Source organism: Vombatus ursinus, unplaced genomic scaffold (genome assembly GCF_900497805.2).
Source record: "Vombatus ursinus unplaced genomic scaffold, bare-nosed wombat genome assembly UNPS02014830.1, whole genome shotgun sequence".
NCBI classification, from domain to species: Eukaryota; Metazoa; Chordata; class Mammalia; order Diprotodontia; family Vombatidae; genus Vombatus; species Vombatus ursinus.
Window position 1 is genome coordinate 9,121,925 of NW_020954608.1, and position 17,387 is coordinate 9,139,311.

The window sequence follows — 17,387 nt, forward strand, 5'->3', positions numbered from 1 at the left end:
CATGGTACCACTCAACCAATATATCAGAGGCAAGATTTGCATTCAGGTTTTTCTGCCTTCTAGGCCAATTCCCTATTGACTATGCTACATTGCCTCTCATTAATAAATTGGAAAAAAGAAACAATTTATTCTTTCTTGCTGACAAAAAAAAAAAAAATTCCAGACCACACTTTGGAAACATTTAGTTTTTTACAAAGTCATTTACAAGTCATTGGGGGGATGTGAGAGATGATGAAAAAGAAAAATAAATACCTGTTTTAGCCTTTCATTCTCTTCCATATATTTTTTGGCAGCCTCATTGTTACTGTCTGCTTGAATTTTCAGCACTCCTTTGATTCCCAACTCTTTGGCCAGTTGAGTAATGAGGGTAACCAGACGTCGCAATACACTAAGAAAAATTCAAGTAATTGCAGTCTCATAATTGGGACAAATACTTGTCCTGGGAGTCATATGCAGAGAAAGAAATTGTTGAAATTGAAGAAATTGTAACTTTTGATATAAATATTTGCGCACTAAGAAAAGTGACTTTTATTACACAACTAGAAACTTTCTGAAACCCCAAAGTACAAGGAACCAGAGTGGGAAAGAAAGGAGGATAAACTCTCAGAGGGCTTACAACAATACCAAAAGAAAAATCTATTTATCTATCAATCAATCAATCAACTTTCTCCTTGATTTGCTTTTAAAAAGGAAGATTACATACAGTTGTAACACAGTTCTGTGATTATTACTAGTGCCCAGGAGTACTGCTAGAAGATTATACAACACTATAGAGTGCTTATGGGCCAACAACCAGATAGAACTTAGTATTTATGTAATATGTGGCCAAGTGTGGCCATGGGCAAATATCTGACTCAGTTCTCATTTCTTTCACACTTCCTCTTTCCTTTAAGTACCTCCTTCAGGCTCCCTCATTACCTTCCCATATTTTTCTTTCCCTTCTCCCCAGCCCCTACCCTGATCAGACCCATTCTTTGGAGCATCATCTCAACTCACTCTTCCTTCAGTTTTGTATGTGACAAGGAGGTGGTCCTTCCCTTCACAAAGATGATCTCACTTAATGTATTCTTGATCTCACACCCATTGTGTATTCTTCAGCAGATTGTCCTCTCAATTACCCCACTTTTTCTAAACTTTAACTTCTTCCTGAATACTGGTTCCTTTCCTGCTACCTTTGAAAATGCTTGAGTCTCACCAATCCTTAAAAAATTTTCATTTGACCTCATTATCTCTGCAAGCCTTCATCCTGTCTTTCTCTTCCCTTTCTCAGATAAATTCTTTGAAATTGCTGCCTACACTTGCTGCCTTCACTTCCCCTCCTCACTTACTCCTCAACTCTTTGCAATTTCACCACTCAAATGAAACTGCTCTTTCCAAAGTCACCAATGAGTTTTCTCATTTCTCATCGTTCTTGACCTTTCTGCTGCGTATGACATTGCTGACCCCCCTTTCCTCCTGGATACTCTCCTCTGGTTCTCCTCTTCCCTGTCTGACTGATGCTTCTCAGTCTCCTGATGGTAACCTCATCAGCTCCCATGGGTTTAATTACCATCTCTATGCAGAAGACTACTGAATCTATATAACCAGTCTCAGGCTTTCTCTTGGGCTCCAGTCCTACTTTACCAAATGACTATTTCAAAACTATTTCATATTGGAAGTACCACAGGTATCTCAAACTCACTATGTCCAAATTCATTACAGTTTTCCCCAAACCCATGCTTTTTATGAACTTCCCTATTTCTGTTGAGTAATTGTCATTTTTCTAAGCTCTCATGTTCACATCACTGGCATTATCCTCATCTCCTCATTTGTCCTCATCTCATATATTCAATCATGGTTGTCAGATCTTGTCATTTCTTTCTCTGCATCATTGCTCATGTCACCCACTTCTCATCACTCAAAACAGCTACCACCTTAGGTTTAGAGCCTCATCCCACCTCTCACCTGGATGATTTAATGGCTTTCTAATTGGTCTCTGCCTCAAATCTCTCTTCCAGAGAGCTACAAAAGTCTGTTCCTTAAGTACAGATCTGACAATATCAAATCCTCTCCCACCCCACCCCGGGGCAATAAACTTCACTGGCTCCCGACAGCCTTTAGAGTAAACTACAAACTTCTTAGTTTCACTTTTAAAGCCCTTCACAACTAGGCCCCAACTTAGTATAAATGACTGCCCTTCCTGCACTCTACGGTCCAGTCAAACTGATTTTCTAGCTATTTTCTCTCACATGGCTCCCCCTTCCCCAACTCTATGCCTCTATATTGGGCATTACCTTCAACTGGATTCCTGCCTCACCCCGCTTCCTAGAGCCTTTCCTTCAAGACTCAGCTAAAGTACCATCTTCTACAATAAGCCTCTTCTTATCTTCCCAACTTCTGGTGATCTTTCTCTCCAAACCACCTTGTATTTATTCTGTATGCATTTTTACATATGTACATGCCATCTCCCCTGACAGAGTGTAAAATCCTTGAGAGCAAGGATTGGTTCATTTCAGTCTTTGTATACCCAAAGCCTAGTGAAGTACCTAGGTCATAGTTAGTACTTACAAATGCTTGTTAATTGATGGATATGGATAATGCCTACATCCCTGGCCCCATTAGCATCCCATCACAACTCATCTGTCTAGCAGCTCATTACTGCAAGGTATATTAAGTGACCAACGAGTCAAACTGTGTGATAAAAACTTCATCTATTATCTCTCAGATAACATCTGTATTTCAATAGTGCTTTAAATCACATTAAATCAAAAAGAATACGGGTTGGGGGAATTTCAGGTAGTGCGACAGAGTCAGTGAAGGCTGCTTCTTGGGACAGACTTGAGAAGGCAGCCCCATGCTGCATGGACTGACTTTTCACTTAAGGAGGTTTCCTCTGCAGATGCTATAACCTTGGTCCTGGTGCAGCCAGTCACATCTACTCAATGAAGACATCTGGAATTTTAGGAACCAAGAACAATGGCTAGGAATCCAATTCTCAATTCAGTACATATATTCTGCAATTTAAGTATGGCAGTGGATTTCTTGGGTGAAGCTACCAGCGTGACAAAGAATGGTTTAATGGGAAGATGGGAAAAACTACTGGGGTTTTTTGGGGGGGAGTTCTTTTTAAAGTGTGCCTTTTACTTACAGCCAGAGAAATAAGGAGAATCCAGAAATGTAAAGATTCCTTTGTGCTCTAAAAAGCTTCATCTGTACATGTTCGTAAGCACTGGGATTGCTGCTTGAACTCTTTTCAAGCCCATGACTGATAGAGTACTTCTTCACTTCTCTTACAGCATCTAAAAAAGAAAAAAAAAAGCTATTTGTTGCTTTACACAAAGATAAAAAAATTCAAAAATGTCTTAGATTTATTCACTATTTTATTTGGGAGTTTGTAGAACTTATAAAGCTCTTGGAGGGTAGGAATTGCACTGTCTCATTTTTCTCTCTATTATAACTTCCAAGCGCCATATGCTCAACAGATGCTTGGGGAATGACTTTTGGTGCCATTTGAATTCCCAAAGCACTTAATGGCCTGCACCACTCATTTGTCACTACTATTTACTATCTGACATTGTTTGGCATCTTTTAATATGACTGGGTTCTGTTTCCCCATATAAATAACTTTCAAAGTATCAGAGGACCTTAACACCAAAAAGGGAACAGGTTTCATCTAAAGAATAAAACATGGGGTGGCATCATCTTCTCTGACTTACCTTTAAGTCTTAATTAAACATTTAAACTCTATATTAATAAAGTTCTCTTACTCAGGTCAATCGTGATTTGAGAGGACTGATGATGATGATGATGCATGTCACCCACCTCCTTGAGAGCAAGGTGATGGGCTCAAGGTGCAGAATAAGAAATCTATTTTTCAGATATGCCCAATACAAGAATTTGTTTTCCTTGATTATGCATATTTGTTGTAAAGGTTTTCTTTTACTTTTTTTTTAAATTTTGTGTCTGTGTTTAATCTTTTTTTTTAAATTTTGTTCATTTATTTTTTGGCAATTGGAGTTAAGTGACTTGCCCAGGGTCACACAGCTAGTAAGTGCCAAGTGTTCAGTCGGAGGCTGGATTTGAACTCAGGTCCTCCTGACTTGAGGGTCTGTGCTCTATCTACTGCGCCACCTAGCTGCCCCTTTTATTTTTAAAAAATTAGTGGGAAAAATAGGTGGAAGAAAAAAAATAAATTTGTATTAGCTGAAAAAATTAAATTCAAAAAAAAAGAGAAACGCTCTCAATCTCATAGTTACATTGTCTTTTACTCACAGACCCATATTTTTAGGTAGTATGGTGTAGCGAAAAGAGCAATGGCTATAGAGTTGTGAAATATGTATTGGGTTTTAGTTCTGGTTCTGCTATTAACTAGTCGAGTGATTTTAGACAAGTCAGTACTCTAAACTCTCTTAACCTTCATTTCATTGGTCTTTAAAAAATATAACATCACACTATTTGCTCTCCACGGTCCTTCTCATCTTTAACATCTGGTAGTTTAAGTTTCTTTTGCAAAAACTGATACAGGATAACCTGCTCAGACAGAGAGTGCCTTATAACCAGATACCATATAAAGTACTCAAGAGAATTTAGCTCTAAATCAAGGTTTGCCCTTGACCTTGAAGCAGACAAAGCAATGGAGGCAAGTGACCTATACTTTACTTTTGTGGTTCATATGACCATAACCTATTAGAAAACTCAGCTTGTTTCAATGAAACGACAACATATTGTCTTCTTACATATTGTCACCCCCCCAAAAATAAACAAGATCACAGAGTTAGAGCAATAATAATGATGATGATAATAGCTTACACACAACACTCTAAGGTTTGCAAAGTTCTTTGACATACGTGTAAAGCATTTTACGAACTATAAGTAACTATATAAATGTTATGATTACAATCATGATTATGAACATAATTGTCATTATCTTGTTTGTTATCAACCCCTTCATTTTACAGGTGAGAAAACTGAGGCCCAGAGAATTTTAGTGATTTGTCCAGTGTCACACAGGTAGTAAATGTCAAGTCTGAGGCTTGAATTTATATGACCTTTTTTCAGTTTATCACAAGACAGAACAGTCTCTAATTTACAAATGTCTTGTGTTCCAAATGTTTACTTTTAAGTTTGGAACAGAAATTACATCCTATACAAACTTGACCATAAAACGGTTTTGTTCCTAGGCTAGCCTACGAAAACTTATCAACCTATAATGTAAAGCTTACTTAAGCTATAAAACACTAAACATTTTCAATTTTTTTTTAAAAAGCAGAAAATAATACAGTTGCAAAAGTTTGTAATATTTCAGCTACCCAATGGGATTCAATAGACTTTTGTGGGCCAATCTGGGAGTCGAAAGACTGTTCTATACCATGATACTGCTTCTGTGGGGAAAAAGTGTTCCACTGTATAGGGTAAATGGGAAGGAAGGAACACATGTGTGCCAGAAGCATGCCAATAAGTAGCTGTGTTCCTTTGGGCCTCAGTTTCCTCATTTGCACAGTGAGAGGTTTGAAACAGATGATTCAATTCGATGAAATCTATGACTTCCCTGCCCCCCACCCTAGAAATGCTATAGGCACAATTAGGACTTAATACAATAGTTGAAGAAACATTCATAAATCAAAGACATGCCTGACTCTTAAAATCTAAATGCACAACCCATCTTTAAATTTTTAAACTGAAAAAACAAAACCAAAAATTGCTAGAACCCTTTATATACATCCACAGGAGAAAGGTACTACTCACCAAGAAACAGAACAATCAACAGGACAATAATTGTAAGGAATGCCTTGTTCCAGTAAGTTGCGATTTTACCCCAGAGTGGGAACATGAAAATCTTCTGCCATCTAGACAGAACACAACAGCAATAGCAGTACATTAGGGGAAGGAGGGTGGTGGTGGTGGTGGGGCAGTAGCTAAAATTTCAAATTAATCAATTAAGAAATCAGCACTGCAGTAGGGTCTAACTTCTGTCCCCACCCACTGGGAGCTCCATGGGAAGACTGAGGTTCAAATTAGTTATGTGATCTTGAGGCAAGCCACTTCTCTGCAAGCCTCACTTTCCTCACCTAGAAAATGAGCAGGGTAAGCTATATGATCTTTTGGGTCCCTTTCAGCTCTAAAACTGTGACCCTACGTAAGAATGCCCCATAAATTAAGTAGTTATTTCAGTTTAACAAAAACACCATAATAGTCTCATGCCCGAATTGTGAAATCCTACAAATTCATATTTAGGATCTACTGGGCCTTCCCTGATGTACAGCAATCATTTTACTCATCTCCTATTTTTTTTTAAATAAGCTTTTGCCTTTATTTATTTATTTATTTGGTGAGGCAATCAGGGTTAAGTGACTTGCCCAGGGTCACACTGCTAGTAAGTGTCAAGTGTCTGAGTCCAAATTTGAACTCAGGTCCTCCTGACTCCAAGGCTGCTGCTCTACCCACTGCGCAATCTAGCTGCCCCCTCATCTCTTATTCACCAATATATTTGGTTGATGTCACAAGCCCTGAACTTATCTCTAGCCTCCCTCTTTTAGCAGATGACTTCACCTCCTGAGAAAATTGAGGTCACCCTACTTGAGTTCTTTAATCTCTTACACTTCACACCTCAAAAACTTTCATTCCCTCCTCCCTTCCTCTTAGGTTAACTTCCTATCACACTCCACTGCAGCTGCTCCAAAACTTCTCTTCTTTCCTTAAGCCCTTAAATCCACACCCTGCTTCTTTCTCAACAGATATCTGCCTCCTGATTCGATTGAGGCCATCTATCAGGAGCCCCTCACCTCCTAGGGAACTATATTAAAAATCTCTGTCCTTCCCACGGCTAACTCTCTGCCCAACCCCCACACACACACTGTTAATCCCATCGCCTATCTCCATCCCTGAACTTACTCCATTTATCACTTCTTGTTGTTTGTCCTTTGGTTCTCAAAAAGGACCGTGACATCAGGAAGATGATGCCATGACTTGCAAGTGAATTGGATTTAAGTGAGGGCTGTGCAAGGTCACCAGCCTCACTTTCTCCTCCACAGCCATATGGGTCCAGTGGCCAGATATAGATCAGGACGACTGGAGATGGCCCCAGATGCAATGGGAGGCCTTGGCCTTTCTAAGCTAAGGTTTTTCTGAGTTCTCACTTTGACTAAGGCAATGCCCATTAAGTGATTAAGGCTAGTTCACTTCTAGCCCTAGTATCATACCCCTACACACCTTCAAGCTCTCCTTATCTTCCTCTTCCCATCATCTCCACCAGACTGCTCAGGTTTCCCCAATTCCCCCAAAACAAACAAAAGCCTTCTGTCTTGATCACTGCTTGCTGATTGGCTTCCATTCTCTTTAGGTAACATCCTATTTGTCTTCAATTTACTGCCAAACTAAAGAAGCCTACAGGCATTTAAGTGGCACAGTGGCTAGAGTGAAGTAAGGAAGACTCATCTTCTTGGGTTCAAATCTGGCCTCAGACACTCTGTAGCTATGTGACCCTGAACAAATTATTTAACCCTGTTCTCCTCAGTTTTCTGGAGCTGGAGAAGGAAATGGTGACCCACTCTACTATCTGCCAAGAAAACCCCAAACAGGGTCACGAAGAGTCGGACACGACTGAACAATAACAGAAAGTAGTCTATACTTACCATCTCCACTATTTTACCATCCACTCACTCCTTAACATCTTGCAATCTGACTTCTGACCCAACCACTCTATTGAAACTGCTCTCTCAAAGTTTACCAATAACTGTAATTGCCATTTTTCAGTCCTCATCACCCCTGACCTTCATGCAGCATCTTTCACTGCTGACTGAATCTTTCCCACTCTTGAAAAACTTTCACTTGACATCTCTGCAAGCCATCATCGGATATCTCGCTTCCCTTTCTCAGCCAAACTCTACAAAAAGCTTTTTACACTCCCTCTCCTCTCACTCACTCAACAACCCTTTGCAATCTGGCTTCCTACCACAACACTCAAATGAAATGGCTCTTTTCTCTGCTATATTGGACATTGCTAACCATCCTGTCCTTTTGCATACTCTCTCTTCTCTGGGTTTTCATGACAGTCGTCTATATAGATATTAACAGATAGGTAGATAGATCTATATCTAGCCCTAGTCTCGCCGTTGAGTTTCAGGCCCACATTACCTATTAGACATTTTCAAACTCAACAAGTTCAAAACTGGACTAATTTCTTCCACACCCCCCCCACTCCAAACTTCCCTATTTCTGTGGAAGACACTCACATCCTTCTAGTGTCCCAGGTCTGTAACTTCAGCATTACTCTGCCTAATCCTGACAATTCTACCTCCCTGACATATCTCAGATCCAAGCCCTTCTCTCTATTCATATAGCTACTACCTTGGTTCACTCTTCACCTAGAGTACTCCAATACCTTCCTAATTGGTCTCCCTGCCTCAAATCTCTCATAGAAGCACACTTCTCCCAAAGAAATTTTCTTTGAGCACACATCAGACAATGTAACTCGCCCAAATCCACTGGCTTCTTACTGCTTTTAGAATCATGTATAAAAATCCTGTCTAGTTTTTAAAGCCCTTGAAAACCTGGCCTCAACCTAATTTCTGAGCCTCATTGTTCATTACCTCCTCTCTCACTCACCTATCCAGGCAAACTAGTCTTTTCTCTATTTCTTGCACACAACACTCTTATCTCCCCAACCCTTGATTGTACTCCCTTCTTACCTCCATCTGCCTCAGTCTTTTCTTTCTTTAAAATAGCTCAAATACCATCTTCTACACCTCTTCCTGATTCCCTCAACTGCTAGTGCTCTCTCTTCCAAACTATCTTATATTTAATTCCTTTGTATATACCTGTATTAATTTATTTTCATATGTTTGCTGTGTCTCCCATTAGAACATAAACTCCTCGTGAGCAGAGCTACTTCCTTCTTTGGACTTCTACTCCTAGTGCCTGGTACATAGTAGATTCTTTAAAAAATGCTTGTTAATGAATCTGTTGATTGAATGGCCATTCCCACATTCCCCTTTCCTTTTTATTTTTTGAGTTCTGCGATATTGCTCTTTCCTGGTTCTCCTGTGTAGTGAGTATAGTGGAACACTGATCTGTGCTCAAATCCTACTATGGGTCTAACTTCCTTCTTGGTCTCTGACAGTTCCTATCCTTCCTGTTCCAGCCCTAGTCTAACTGCAGTAAATAACTCTGAAATGTAAGAGTCACTAGTCTAGTGATTAGACTCTAGTTTGAGAACTTTCCAGGGGGCAAAGCTCCATATACTTAATTTGGTCTATCTGGTTTCTAATGCCTAGTGTTAAGCTAGTGTCCTGAGTCCCAATAGGTTTTTCCCTGGTATTAACTTCTAAAAAAGTCCTTTCTTAAAGTGTTCTCTCAACGCAAAGACCTAATTTCTAGTTTAATTTCTTCAAAAAGCTTAATCAACATCAAGTACTTATATTTTTATAGCACAGAGCCTACTTTGCACACTAGTGGAACCAAAGAGACAAAGAAAATACAGCAGAGAGAAGCAGGAAGCCGTCCACATTGGACATTCTAAATGCATCTCTAATGGAAGAACTAGCTGTCCTAGGCCCAAGTAGGTTTAAACAACTACAATTCAAATATAGCTGTAGGACTGGGAATCAGGAAAGTGTGCATTCCAATTCACCCTCAGATGCTTACTGTGTGAGTGCAGGCAAGTCCAACCTCTCTCAGCCTCAGTTTCCTTCTCTATAAAGTGGAGATAGAGTAATAATAGCACCTATCTCAGACTTATGAGGAGGATTATATGCATACAACATCTGGTAAAATTTAAAGTGCTATTTAGTCGGTTCTTAGGCCTCTGTAAGGTTGCGTGGACCTCCTTTTGCGAGGATGGGACAAGAGATGCACAAGACGGGCAGGCATATACTAGATGTGATTTGCACTGTTGGAGAGATACCCAACTCAATGAGATCATAGATCCATTTGAGTATCAAAGACCGCTAGGTGGCGTAGTAGGTAGAGCAGTGACCTGGAGTCAGGAACACCTGAGTTCAAATTTGACCTCAGATATTTGCTAGCTGTGTGACCCTGGGCAGGTCACTTTACCTCTGTCTGCTTCAGGATCCTCATCTCTAAAATGGGGATAATAATAGCACCTGCCTCCCAGGGTTCATGTGACAATCGAATGACATAACATTTGGAAAGTGCTTAAAGCTCTAAACAAATGCTAGATTATTATTATCTGAGAGTAACATCACAGAGCAATGAGTGAATACCTACTTCATTTCTGGAGATAATTTACGTCATTTTTTTCCTGCCTAGCATCCTTGCAAGTATGTCATTTTAAAAGCACGTAAATCTTTTCCTATATATATGTCTCCAGAAAAGCTACATGAAAAATACCTGGAAAAGAGAAATGAGGCAACTGGTGCTGACAAGAGTGGACAATTCACCTTGGCAAAACCAGGACTTGTGTCTATTTTCTGTTTGAGCAAAAGCTCAAATTTGAATCCTCAGTAGTCTATTCAGGAAATCAACCATATTAGTCTATTTCTAAAATGGGGGTAGCAAGTGGTTATATTTTAGCTTAGGACCAATATTAACACAAAGAGATGCAACAGCCAGAATGTCAGCTTCCTCATCTATAAAATGGGGATCATAAGAGTGTCTACCTCCCAGAGTTGTTGTGAGGATCAAAGGAGATATTTGTAAAGCACTTAGCATGGTGCTTGGCACATAGTAGACATTTAGTGAATACTGGTTTCCTTCCTTCCTTCTTACTTTCTCCCCCGACACAAATATAGTATACTATTATTCCAAATATCAACAAATATTAAACATGGACATTTTGAGGATGTGAAAATAAAATCAACTGAAGGTATGGATTGTAATAAATGGGCAAGAATCCTAGGTTCTGGTTTTGGCCTCACCACTCTCTATCTACCTGTGACCCTAAGTCATTTAACTTCTTGGGCACTCAGTTTCTTCATTTTTAAAATGAGGGGGGTTAAGGCAGATGACTTTTGAGTTCTAAAAAATGTTATGATTCATTTCTTCCTTTACTATGGAAAAGATCTGAAAGCTGGTAAGTCAGCATACAGGAACCTTGGACTCTGGGAATCAGTCTAACAACAGCAAAAGCACTCTGAAAACTGAAGAACTGGGACAAGGCCCAGCCCCAGCCCCAGCATTCACCAAATTGCTTTCTGCCCCAGCTACATAAAAATAAGAAGAGACTATTATCCTCCTCTGTACTATATGCTCCAGGAGCTCCCTCTCGTTTCCATACCTTTACTCATGTTGTTCCCCATGCCAGGAATGCCCGCCCTTGCCATTTCAGCTGCTAAATGTCTTGCTACTGAGTCATTTCAGTCATGTCTAACTTGTTGTGACCCCATTTGGGATTTTCTTAGCAAAGATACTGGAGTGGTTTGCCATTTCCTTCTCTAGCTCATTTTACAGATGAGGAATGAAATCTGATCCATAAACCCCAAAATATCTTAAACCCAAATTACTCTGGCTCTCATTGATTGGCCAACAATAGGCCCCACCCCAAGCCTCCCTTGGTCATTGTTTGGTCCCGGAAGGCTCAGAATGAGTATAAATAGCAAATGTTTCTGTTTTGGCCAGAAACCCTGAGGGTCTTCCCTCCCAGAATGATTTTTTTTTTAAATATTAAGAAGCCATTCTTTGCTTCATGTCCTACCTAGCCTTAATCAATGAATGGACATTGCTTCAGTCAAACTGAGACCTGGGAAAGACTGTAATTTAAAAAGGTCAAGGTCTCCTACTGAATCCAGGGCCATCTCCAGTCGTTTTGATCTATATCTTGCTACTGGACCCAGATGGCTCCAGAAGAAAGAGTGATGCTGGTGACTTTGCACAGCCCTTCTCACTTAAATTCAATTCACTTGCAAGTCATGGCATCAGAGGATAAACAACAGATGAGGAAACTGAGGCAAACAGGGTTAAGGGACTTGCCTAGTTAAGGGACTTGCCTAGCTGAGTTAAGGGACATAGCAAGTGTCTGAGGCCACATTTGAACTCCAGAAAGCAAGCCTTTCTGACTCCAGGCCCAGGAATCGATATCCACTGTGCCACCTAGCTGTCTACCTATCCCTTAAAGCTCAGTTCAAATGCTACTTCCTCTAGGAAGTCTTCCTTAACATTAAAAAGGAAGAAACACTGATCAGATTAATAAATGCTTTATTTTTTCAATCATTAATTCAAGAATTCATTCAATTGAAGGGACGTCACATTGAAGAGAGATTAAACTTGTTTTCCTTGGCTTCAGGGGGCAGACTGAGTTGTAAATGTCCTAAGAGCAATTTGTCAAAAGGCAAACTTAGGTCTGTTTTCAAGAAAATTTTCCTAACAATAAATCAAAAATAGAATAGGCTATCTGTGGAGGCAATGAAGGTCTCCATGAAAAAGCAACATAACCACTGGTTGGGTATGTTGTAGATGGGATTCTCATTTAGTTACAGGTTGGACTAGACCTCTGATACCCTCTCCACCTGAGATTCCATGATCCTACTGGGTGGTAATGACCGTGCCCTTCAGACTTCACATTATGATGCTTTGTTTTCCATTTCTTTCATTTAACATGTAGTATTTTGTATAATAGTAATCTGTGATTTCGTCTTATTCCCCTCCTAGACTGTAACCTCCCCGAGGACACCCAGCCCTGTACAAGGCAGGCATTTGTAAATGTCTATTGTTGCTGGTTACAATCATAGTAATTGTTAACTTTTTGTTTTAAATTGTACGTAGGTCTTTGAAATGATACTCCACTAGAAAACAGTAGAATCAGTAATGTACAGTTTTAATTTAACTTGATCTGAATGATGTTTTCTCTTTGGCCATAGCAACCAAAGTATGATGAAGATATCTGTATCTACATATTTTAGGAACAGACCTGCTTGAAGACTAGGATGCAAGCCAGGTTATGTCTTGAGGTCTCTTACAGCTCTATGACTCAATAACAAACTTAGTTTTTAATATGATGCCTATTTTCCTGTATTTCTGAAAGAATAACAGTATATATAAAACTGACTCTGTAATTTTTACCAAATATGTTTCATCATTCATGTTGTCATGCTTTTTGATCTACACGTGATTAACTCATAAAGAGTTATCACTTAGAGCTCACTTAGAGCACAGCACTTCAGGGGCTAGAACAAAGTACTTCATCAGACTCTATTATGTTAAGTGTTCAAATATCATTTTAGAGATAGAGAATAGTTAGAAATATTCCTACAGGAGTATCAGTGATCAAATATCAAAAACTAATTCAAAACCAATTTGTGTTTTAGCAAAAGCTTTAAAATACATCCCACAATAACGGATCAATTTTTATTGTTTTAGTGCCATTAAAATGAATTTATCATTAATAAATGAGAAGCAGCATATTATAATAGCAATACATTAGCAGAGGGACAGCAATGTAAACAGTATATCGTAATAGAAACCAATAGAGAGATGACCTCATAGCCAGGAAGACATGAGTTCAAGTCCCACCTCTATCACATAATGGCTATGTGGCCCTAGGCAAGTTGTTTAACCTTAGTGCCTCAAGTAACTCTCAGTAAAAGAACATGCTAATGACTCCCCACTCTTTCTCCACCATACTGCAGTGGCCTTTTTATCTTGGAAGCTCATTCTGTCTTTGGAAGTACTTTCTACTCCTAAGATCCCTTGTTCTGAACCAACTAATGGTTCCTCCTAGAACCTCCATTTAAGGAAAGTGCCTAGGCTAGTTATGCCTTTGTTAACACAGTGGCAAACAGTAAGTTTTTAATGTTTATTGACTTATTGCCTGTTGAGGTGCTTTGGCAAAGAATGTTCCTCACCTGGAGCTCTGGACACTGATGAAAGCAAAGGTGTAGTTTAGAAGAAATCACGAATGAATCACTAATGAAAACTATTGGCTACATGCGAGAATCACTGGCTTACAGTCCTAAAAAAATACATATCAGACAATATTTTTACTGTTCCAATGTCAAAAATGGTAACCCTTTGTCCATTTAATGGCAATTACATTGCATCACAAGTTGTGTTGTTGTGATTTATGTGGAAACACGAAACAAATTGACACCAGAAGTGCATTAAGCAAGAGAAATGGATTTGGTCCAATATGTGATTTTATCAGCATGGTGAGCCCCATGATTTGGCAACTACTTTTATAGATTGAAGATGGGCAACTCAACTGTAAATTATGGTCTCACATTGTTCCTGGGACACTGAGAGATTAAATGACTGACCCATGGCCACAGAGTCAGTATGTATCAGAGGCAGGACTTTCCCAACATCATCCTCATTCCAAGGATGGCCCTTTACCTATTAATCCGGGGCATCCCTATAAGGTAGTGGAAAGACTTTGCAGTCAGATATGAGTATGAATCTTGCCCTAGACATGTGTGTGATCCTAAGTTGGTTTCCTCAACTGTAAAAAGAGGAGTAGCACTTACCTCACAGATTGGTTGTGAGGATTAGATGAGATAATATATGCTTTGCTAAACTTAAAGTAATTTAAAGTCAGTTAACTAGCATTTAGTAAGCTCTCAAGGTGTGCCAAGCATGGTGCTGCTGAGGGCAGGGAACACAAAATACAAGCAGAAAGACAGCCCCTACCCTCAAGGGGCTTATGTTCTCTAATGGAGGGAAGACAACACATAAAAGGAAGTTGAAAAGGGGGTATGGGGGAACTGACAAAGGAACCGCCCCCTTCATAGAGGAAGTCTGGAGTGCAGTCAGAGCAGGAATGAGACGCTAGCTAGCATCATTACTACTACTCCATGACTCTTCAGCCATACAAAATTTTTAAAGCAAATACTTCCTTGCTACACAGCTGGACCCAACAGAATTAAAACTGGCTAGGCCGATTTCATCAGTGAGGAAATAAAGAGAAGCATTAAAAAAAAAACTTAGTTTCTTAGTTTCATTTTTAAAAAAACTTTAATTTTGTTGCTCTTTACACACGGTGTTTTTGATGAATTTCTTTTTAAATCAGTCTCTTCTGAAATAATCACGATTCACTAACTTTGTAACCCTCATCCCTCTCCCCCTCCCTTCGTTCTCTCTAACTTTAGAGGGGTAGGACAAAGGCGCAGGGCTTCACGGATCTGAAGAAAAGGTTTCCTACCTCTGAGGAGGAATAAACGGGAGGCAGAGGATTAAAATGAATCCTATCTCGGCATAGAGAAAGCTTGCAACTGCTGCCCACTGCAGCGTCATGTCTGCGCTTCCACTCCTGGGGAGACAAACACACCCGTTGCACTGTTGGGGCCCCGCAGGAAAGCGCGGCCTAAGGCCCCGAGGGGGCGTTCCTTCTGGGCCCGGCGCTCTCCCGATCTCCTCGCGGCAGCGGCGGGGGGCCGTGTACGAGTTCTGCCGCGCAGCTCCACACGAGGGCCCGCCTGGCCTGGCCGGGCGGGCCGCCTTCCGCTGCAGGGCGGCCAGGAGCGCTCGCCCTCCGCCCCAATTCGCCCGTGGGCGGCGCCAGCGCGCGCCGATTTCACGGTTGGAGGGGGTGGGGGGGAAGGAGGAAGAGGGGAGGGGGGCGGCCAGCTTCCGGGAAAGGGCGCCCAGCGGGACACGCGCGGCCAGGGGATGGGGGCACGGGGAGCCCGAGCTCCCCGCCTCCTGCATCCGCCGCGGCCCGAGCCGAGCGAGGACCGGGCAGGGGCGGCCGGGGGCAAAGAGCTACCCCGAGGCCGGCCCTAGCTTGGGCCCAGGAGGTAAAGTCCTCGGGTTCCCTAACAGTGCTTACCTTTGCCAGGGGGGCCCCGAGCGGCGGCGACGGCTGCGGGCGGCGCTGCTGCAGGTGCTGTTGGTGCCCCTGCGCGGGACGTCAGACGCTGCGGCGGGGGAGGGGAGGAGGAGGAAGAGGGAGGAGGGATGGAGAGTGTAGCCAGAGCCCCGAGGAGAAGCGGGGGCGTCGCCCTCTCCTCGGCCAGCTGCTCTTTACAGCCAAGCCTGGGGGGGGGGGGGGGCGGACCTCTCTCTAGTGGCTTTGGTGGTGGTGAACATCATTGTGTTCATTGGAAATTATCTTAATTGCCTGTGGTGGGGTTAAGGGGTGACTCATTATCTAGCGAATTGGCTGGCTCATCCTCCTTTAGGCGAAAAGGATGGGATGGGGGAGAAGCGGCCCCAGTTGGGAGGCCTTCTAGTCCAGCTGCCTCATTTTACAGATGAGGAAACCGAGGCCCAGAGAGCCCCAGGTCTTAAGTGCCACACAGTAACGTTAGAGTCAGACTCTAGGCCAGTTTCTCTGACTTCTGAGCCACTGTACTTTCCAATTGCAACCACACTACCTGTTCAAAATAGGAACTGATTTTACTTATTGCCAGGATGCCGTGCATTAAGTGGTGATGCTGTTGAGGAGGCATTGTTTGCATACGCATCTTGTTGCTCAAAGGTGATTGAGAGAACAAAATCTTTAAGAAAGGAAACCTGTCAATACTGACAGTACAGTATTGTATTGTACTGAAAGGTTTTGTTCTTGAGAGTTAGTCTTCCCTCTGGCCCTTCTTTCCTGCCCTCGCTCCCCAGATCTGCCGGGCTAAGTATACTTTTATGAGGTCTGGGGCTATCCTACTTTAACAGCCTCACCCATCATAGCCTGTCTTCTGAGGTGCTGAGACCAGGGCACAGCCTGTTACGTTGTACATAGCTCGGTGTGACTTGACACCAGATCCCTCGTGTCTAAGATTAGAGCCTTAGGGTGCTTATGGTATCACTCTTTCCTGGGTTTCCTCCTGTCTAGCAGATCAGATCTTCGGTCTCCTTTGTTGGGTCCTCATCCAGGCTTAGCACTTGAACCTTAGATGTCTCATAGGACTCTGTCTTGGGCCATCTTCTCTTTCTCCTCTGTATCAAACTTGGTGATCACATCCTTGATCAAATACAAAATTCTTTGTTTGGCTTTGAAAGTCCTTCATAATCTAGTCCTTCCTCTCTCACTCCCAGCTTTCTGACATGTACTCTTAAAAGACACCGGCCTCCTTTCTATTCTACAAACAGGGCATTCTCCTTCGGATTTTTAGTTCACTCCTTTTCCCCTCATACCTATTTGTATATATGGTTTTGAGCACAGATCTTTCATTTTAAGTTCTAGGAACTGCTTGGGATACATAGCGGTTAAATGACTTGCCCAGAGGTAGTAAATCGAAGAGGGTTTTAAACCCAGGTCCTTCCTGTCTCTGAGCCCAACACTCTATTCATTATGCCATCTTGCTTTTAAAACCTTGTACCTGTTAAGTGTTTATTAAATGCTGAACTGAATCTAATTTAATACTGGATAACTTCATGTCTAATCAGTTAATCAAGAAGCACTTATTAAGCATGTACTATTGCCAGGTATTGTGTCAAATGCTTAGGATATCAAGAAGGCTCCTCCAAAAAGCTCACATTTTAATGAAAAGTTTTAATAGAGTTCCAATAATACAATAGTAATTGGA

General features: G+C 41.4%; 1 protein-coding gene across 1 annotated transcript in view; it reads right to left on the bottom strand.

Moving 5' to 3' along the window:
- Nucleotides 1-15,756, bottom strand: part of BCAP29 (B cell receptor associated protein 29) — a 68,792-nt gene extending 53,036 nt beyond the window's left edge. The window contains exons 1-5 of the mRNA XM_027838884.1: nucleotides 15,695-15,756; nucleotides 15,068-15,175; nucleotides 5,725-5,825; nucleotides 3,128-3,278; nucleotides 253-388 (exon numbers count right to left, since the gene is read on the bottom strand). Of these exons, the coding sequence (XP_027694685.1) occupies nucleotides 253-388; nucleotides 3,128-3,278; nucleotides 5,725-5,825; nucleotides 15,068-15,159 (480 nt within the window). The 5' untranslated portion in view covers nucleotides 15,160-15,175; nucleotides 15,695-15,756. The remainder of the gene's footprint in view (nucleotides 1-252; nucleotides 389-3,127; nucleotides 3,279-5,724; nucleotides 5,826-15,067; nucleotides 15,176-15,694) is intronic.
- Between the last annotated feature and the right edge of the window lie 1,631 nt (nucleotides 15,757-17,387).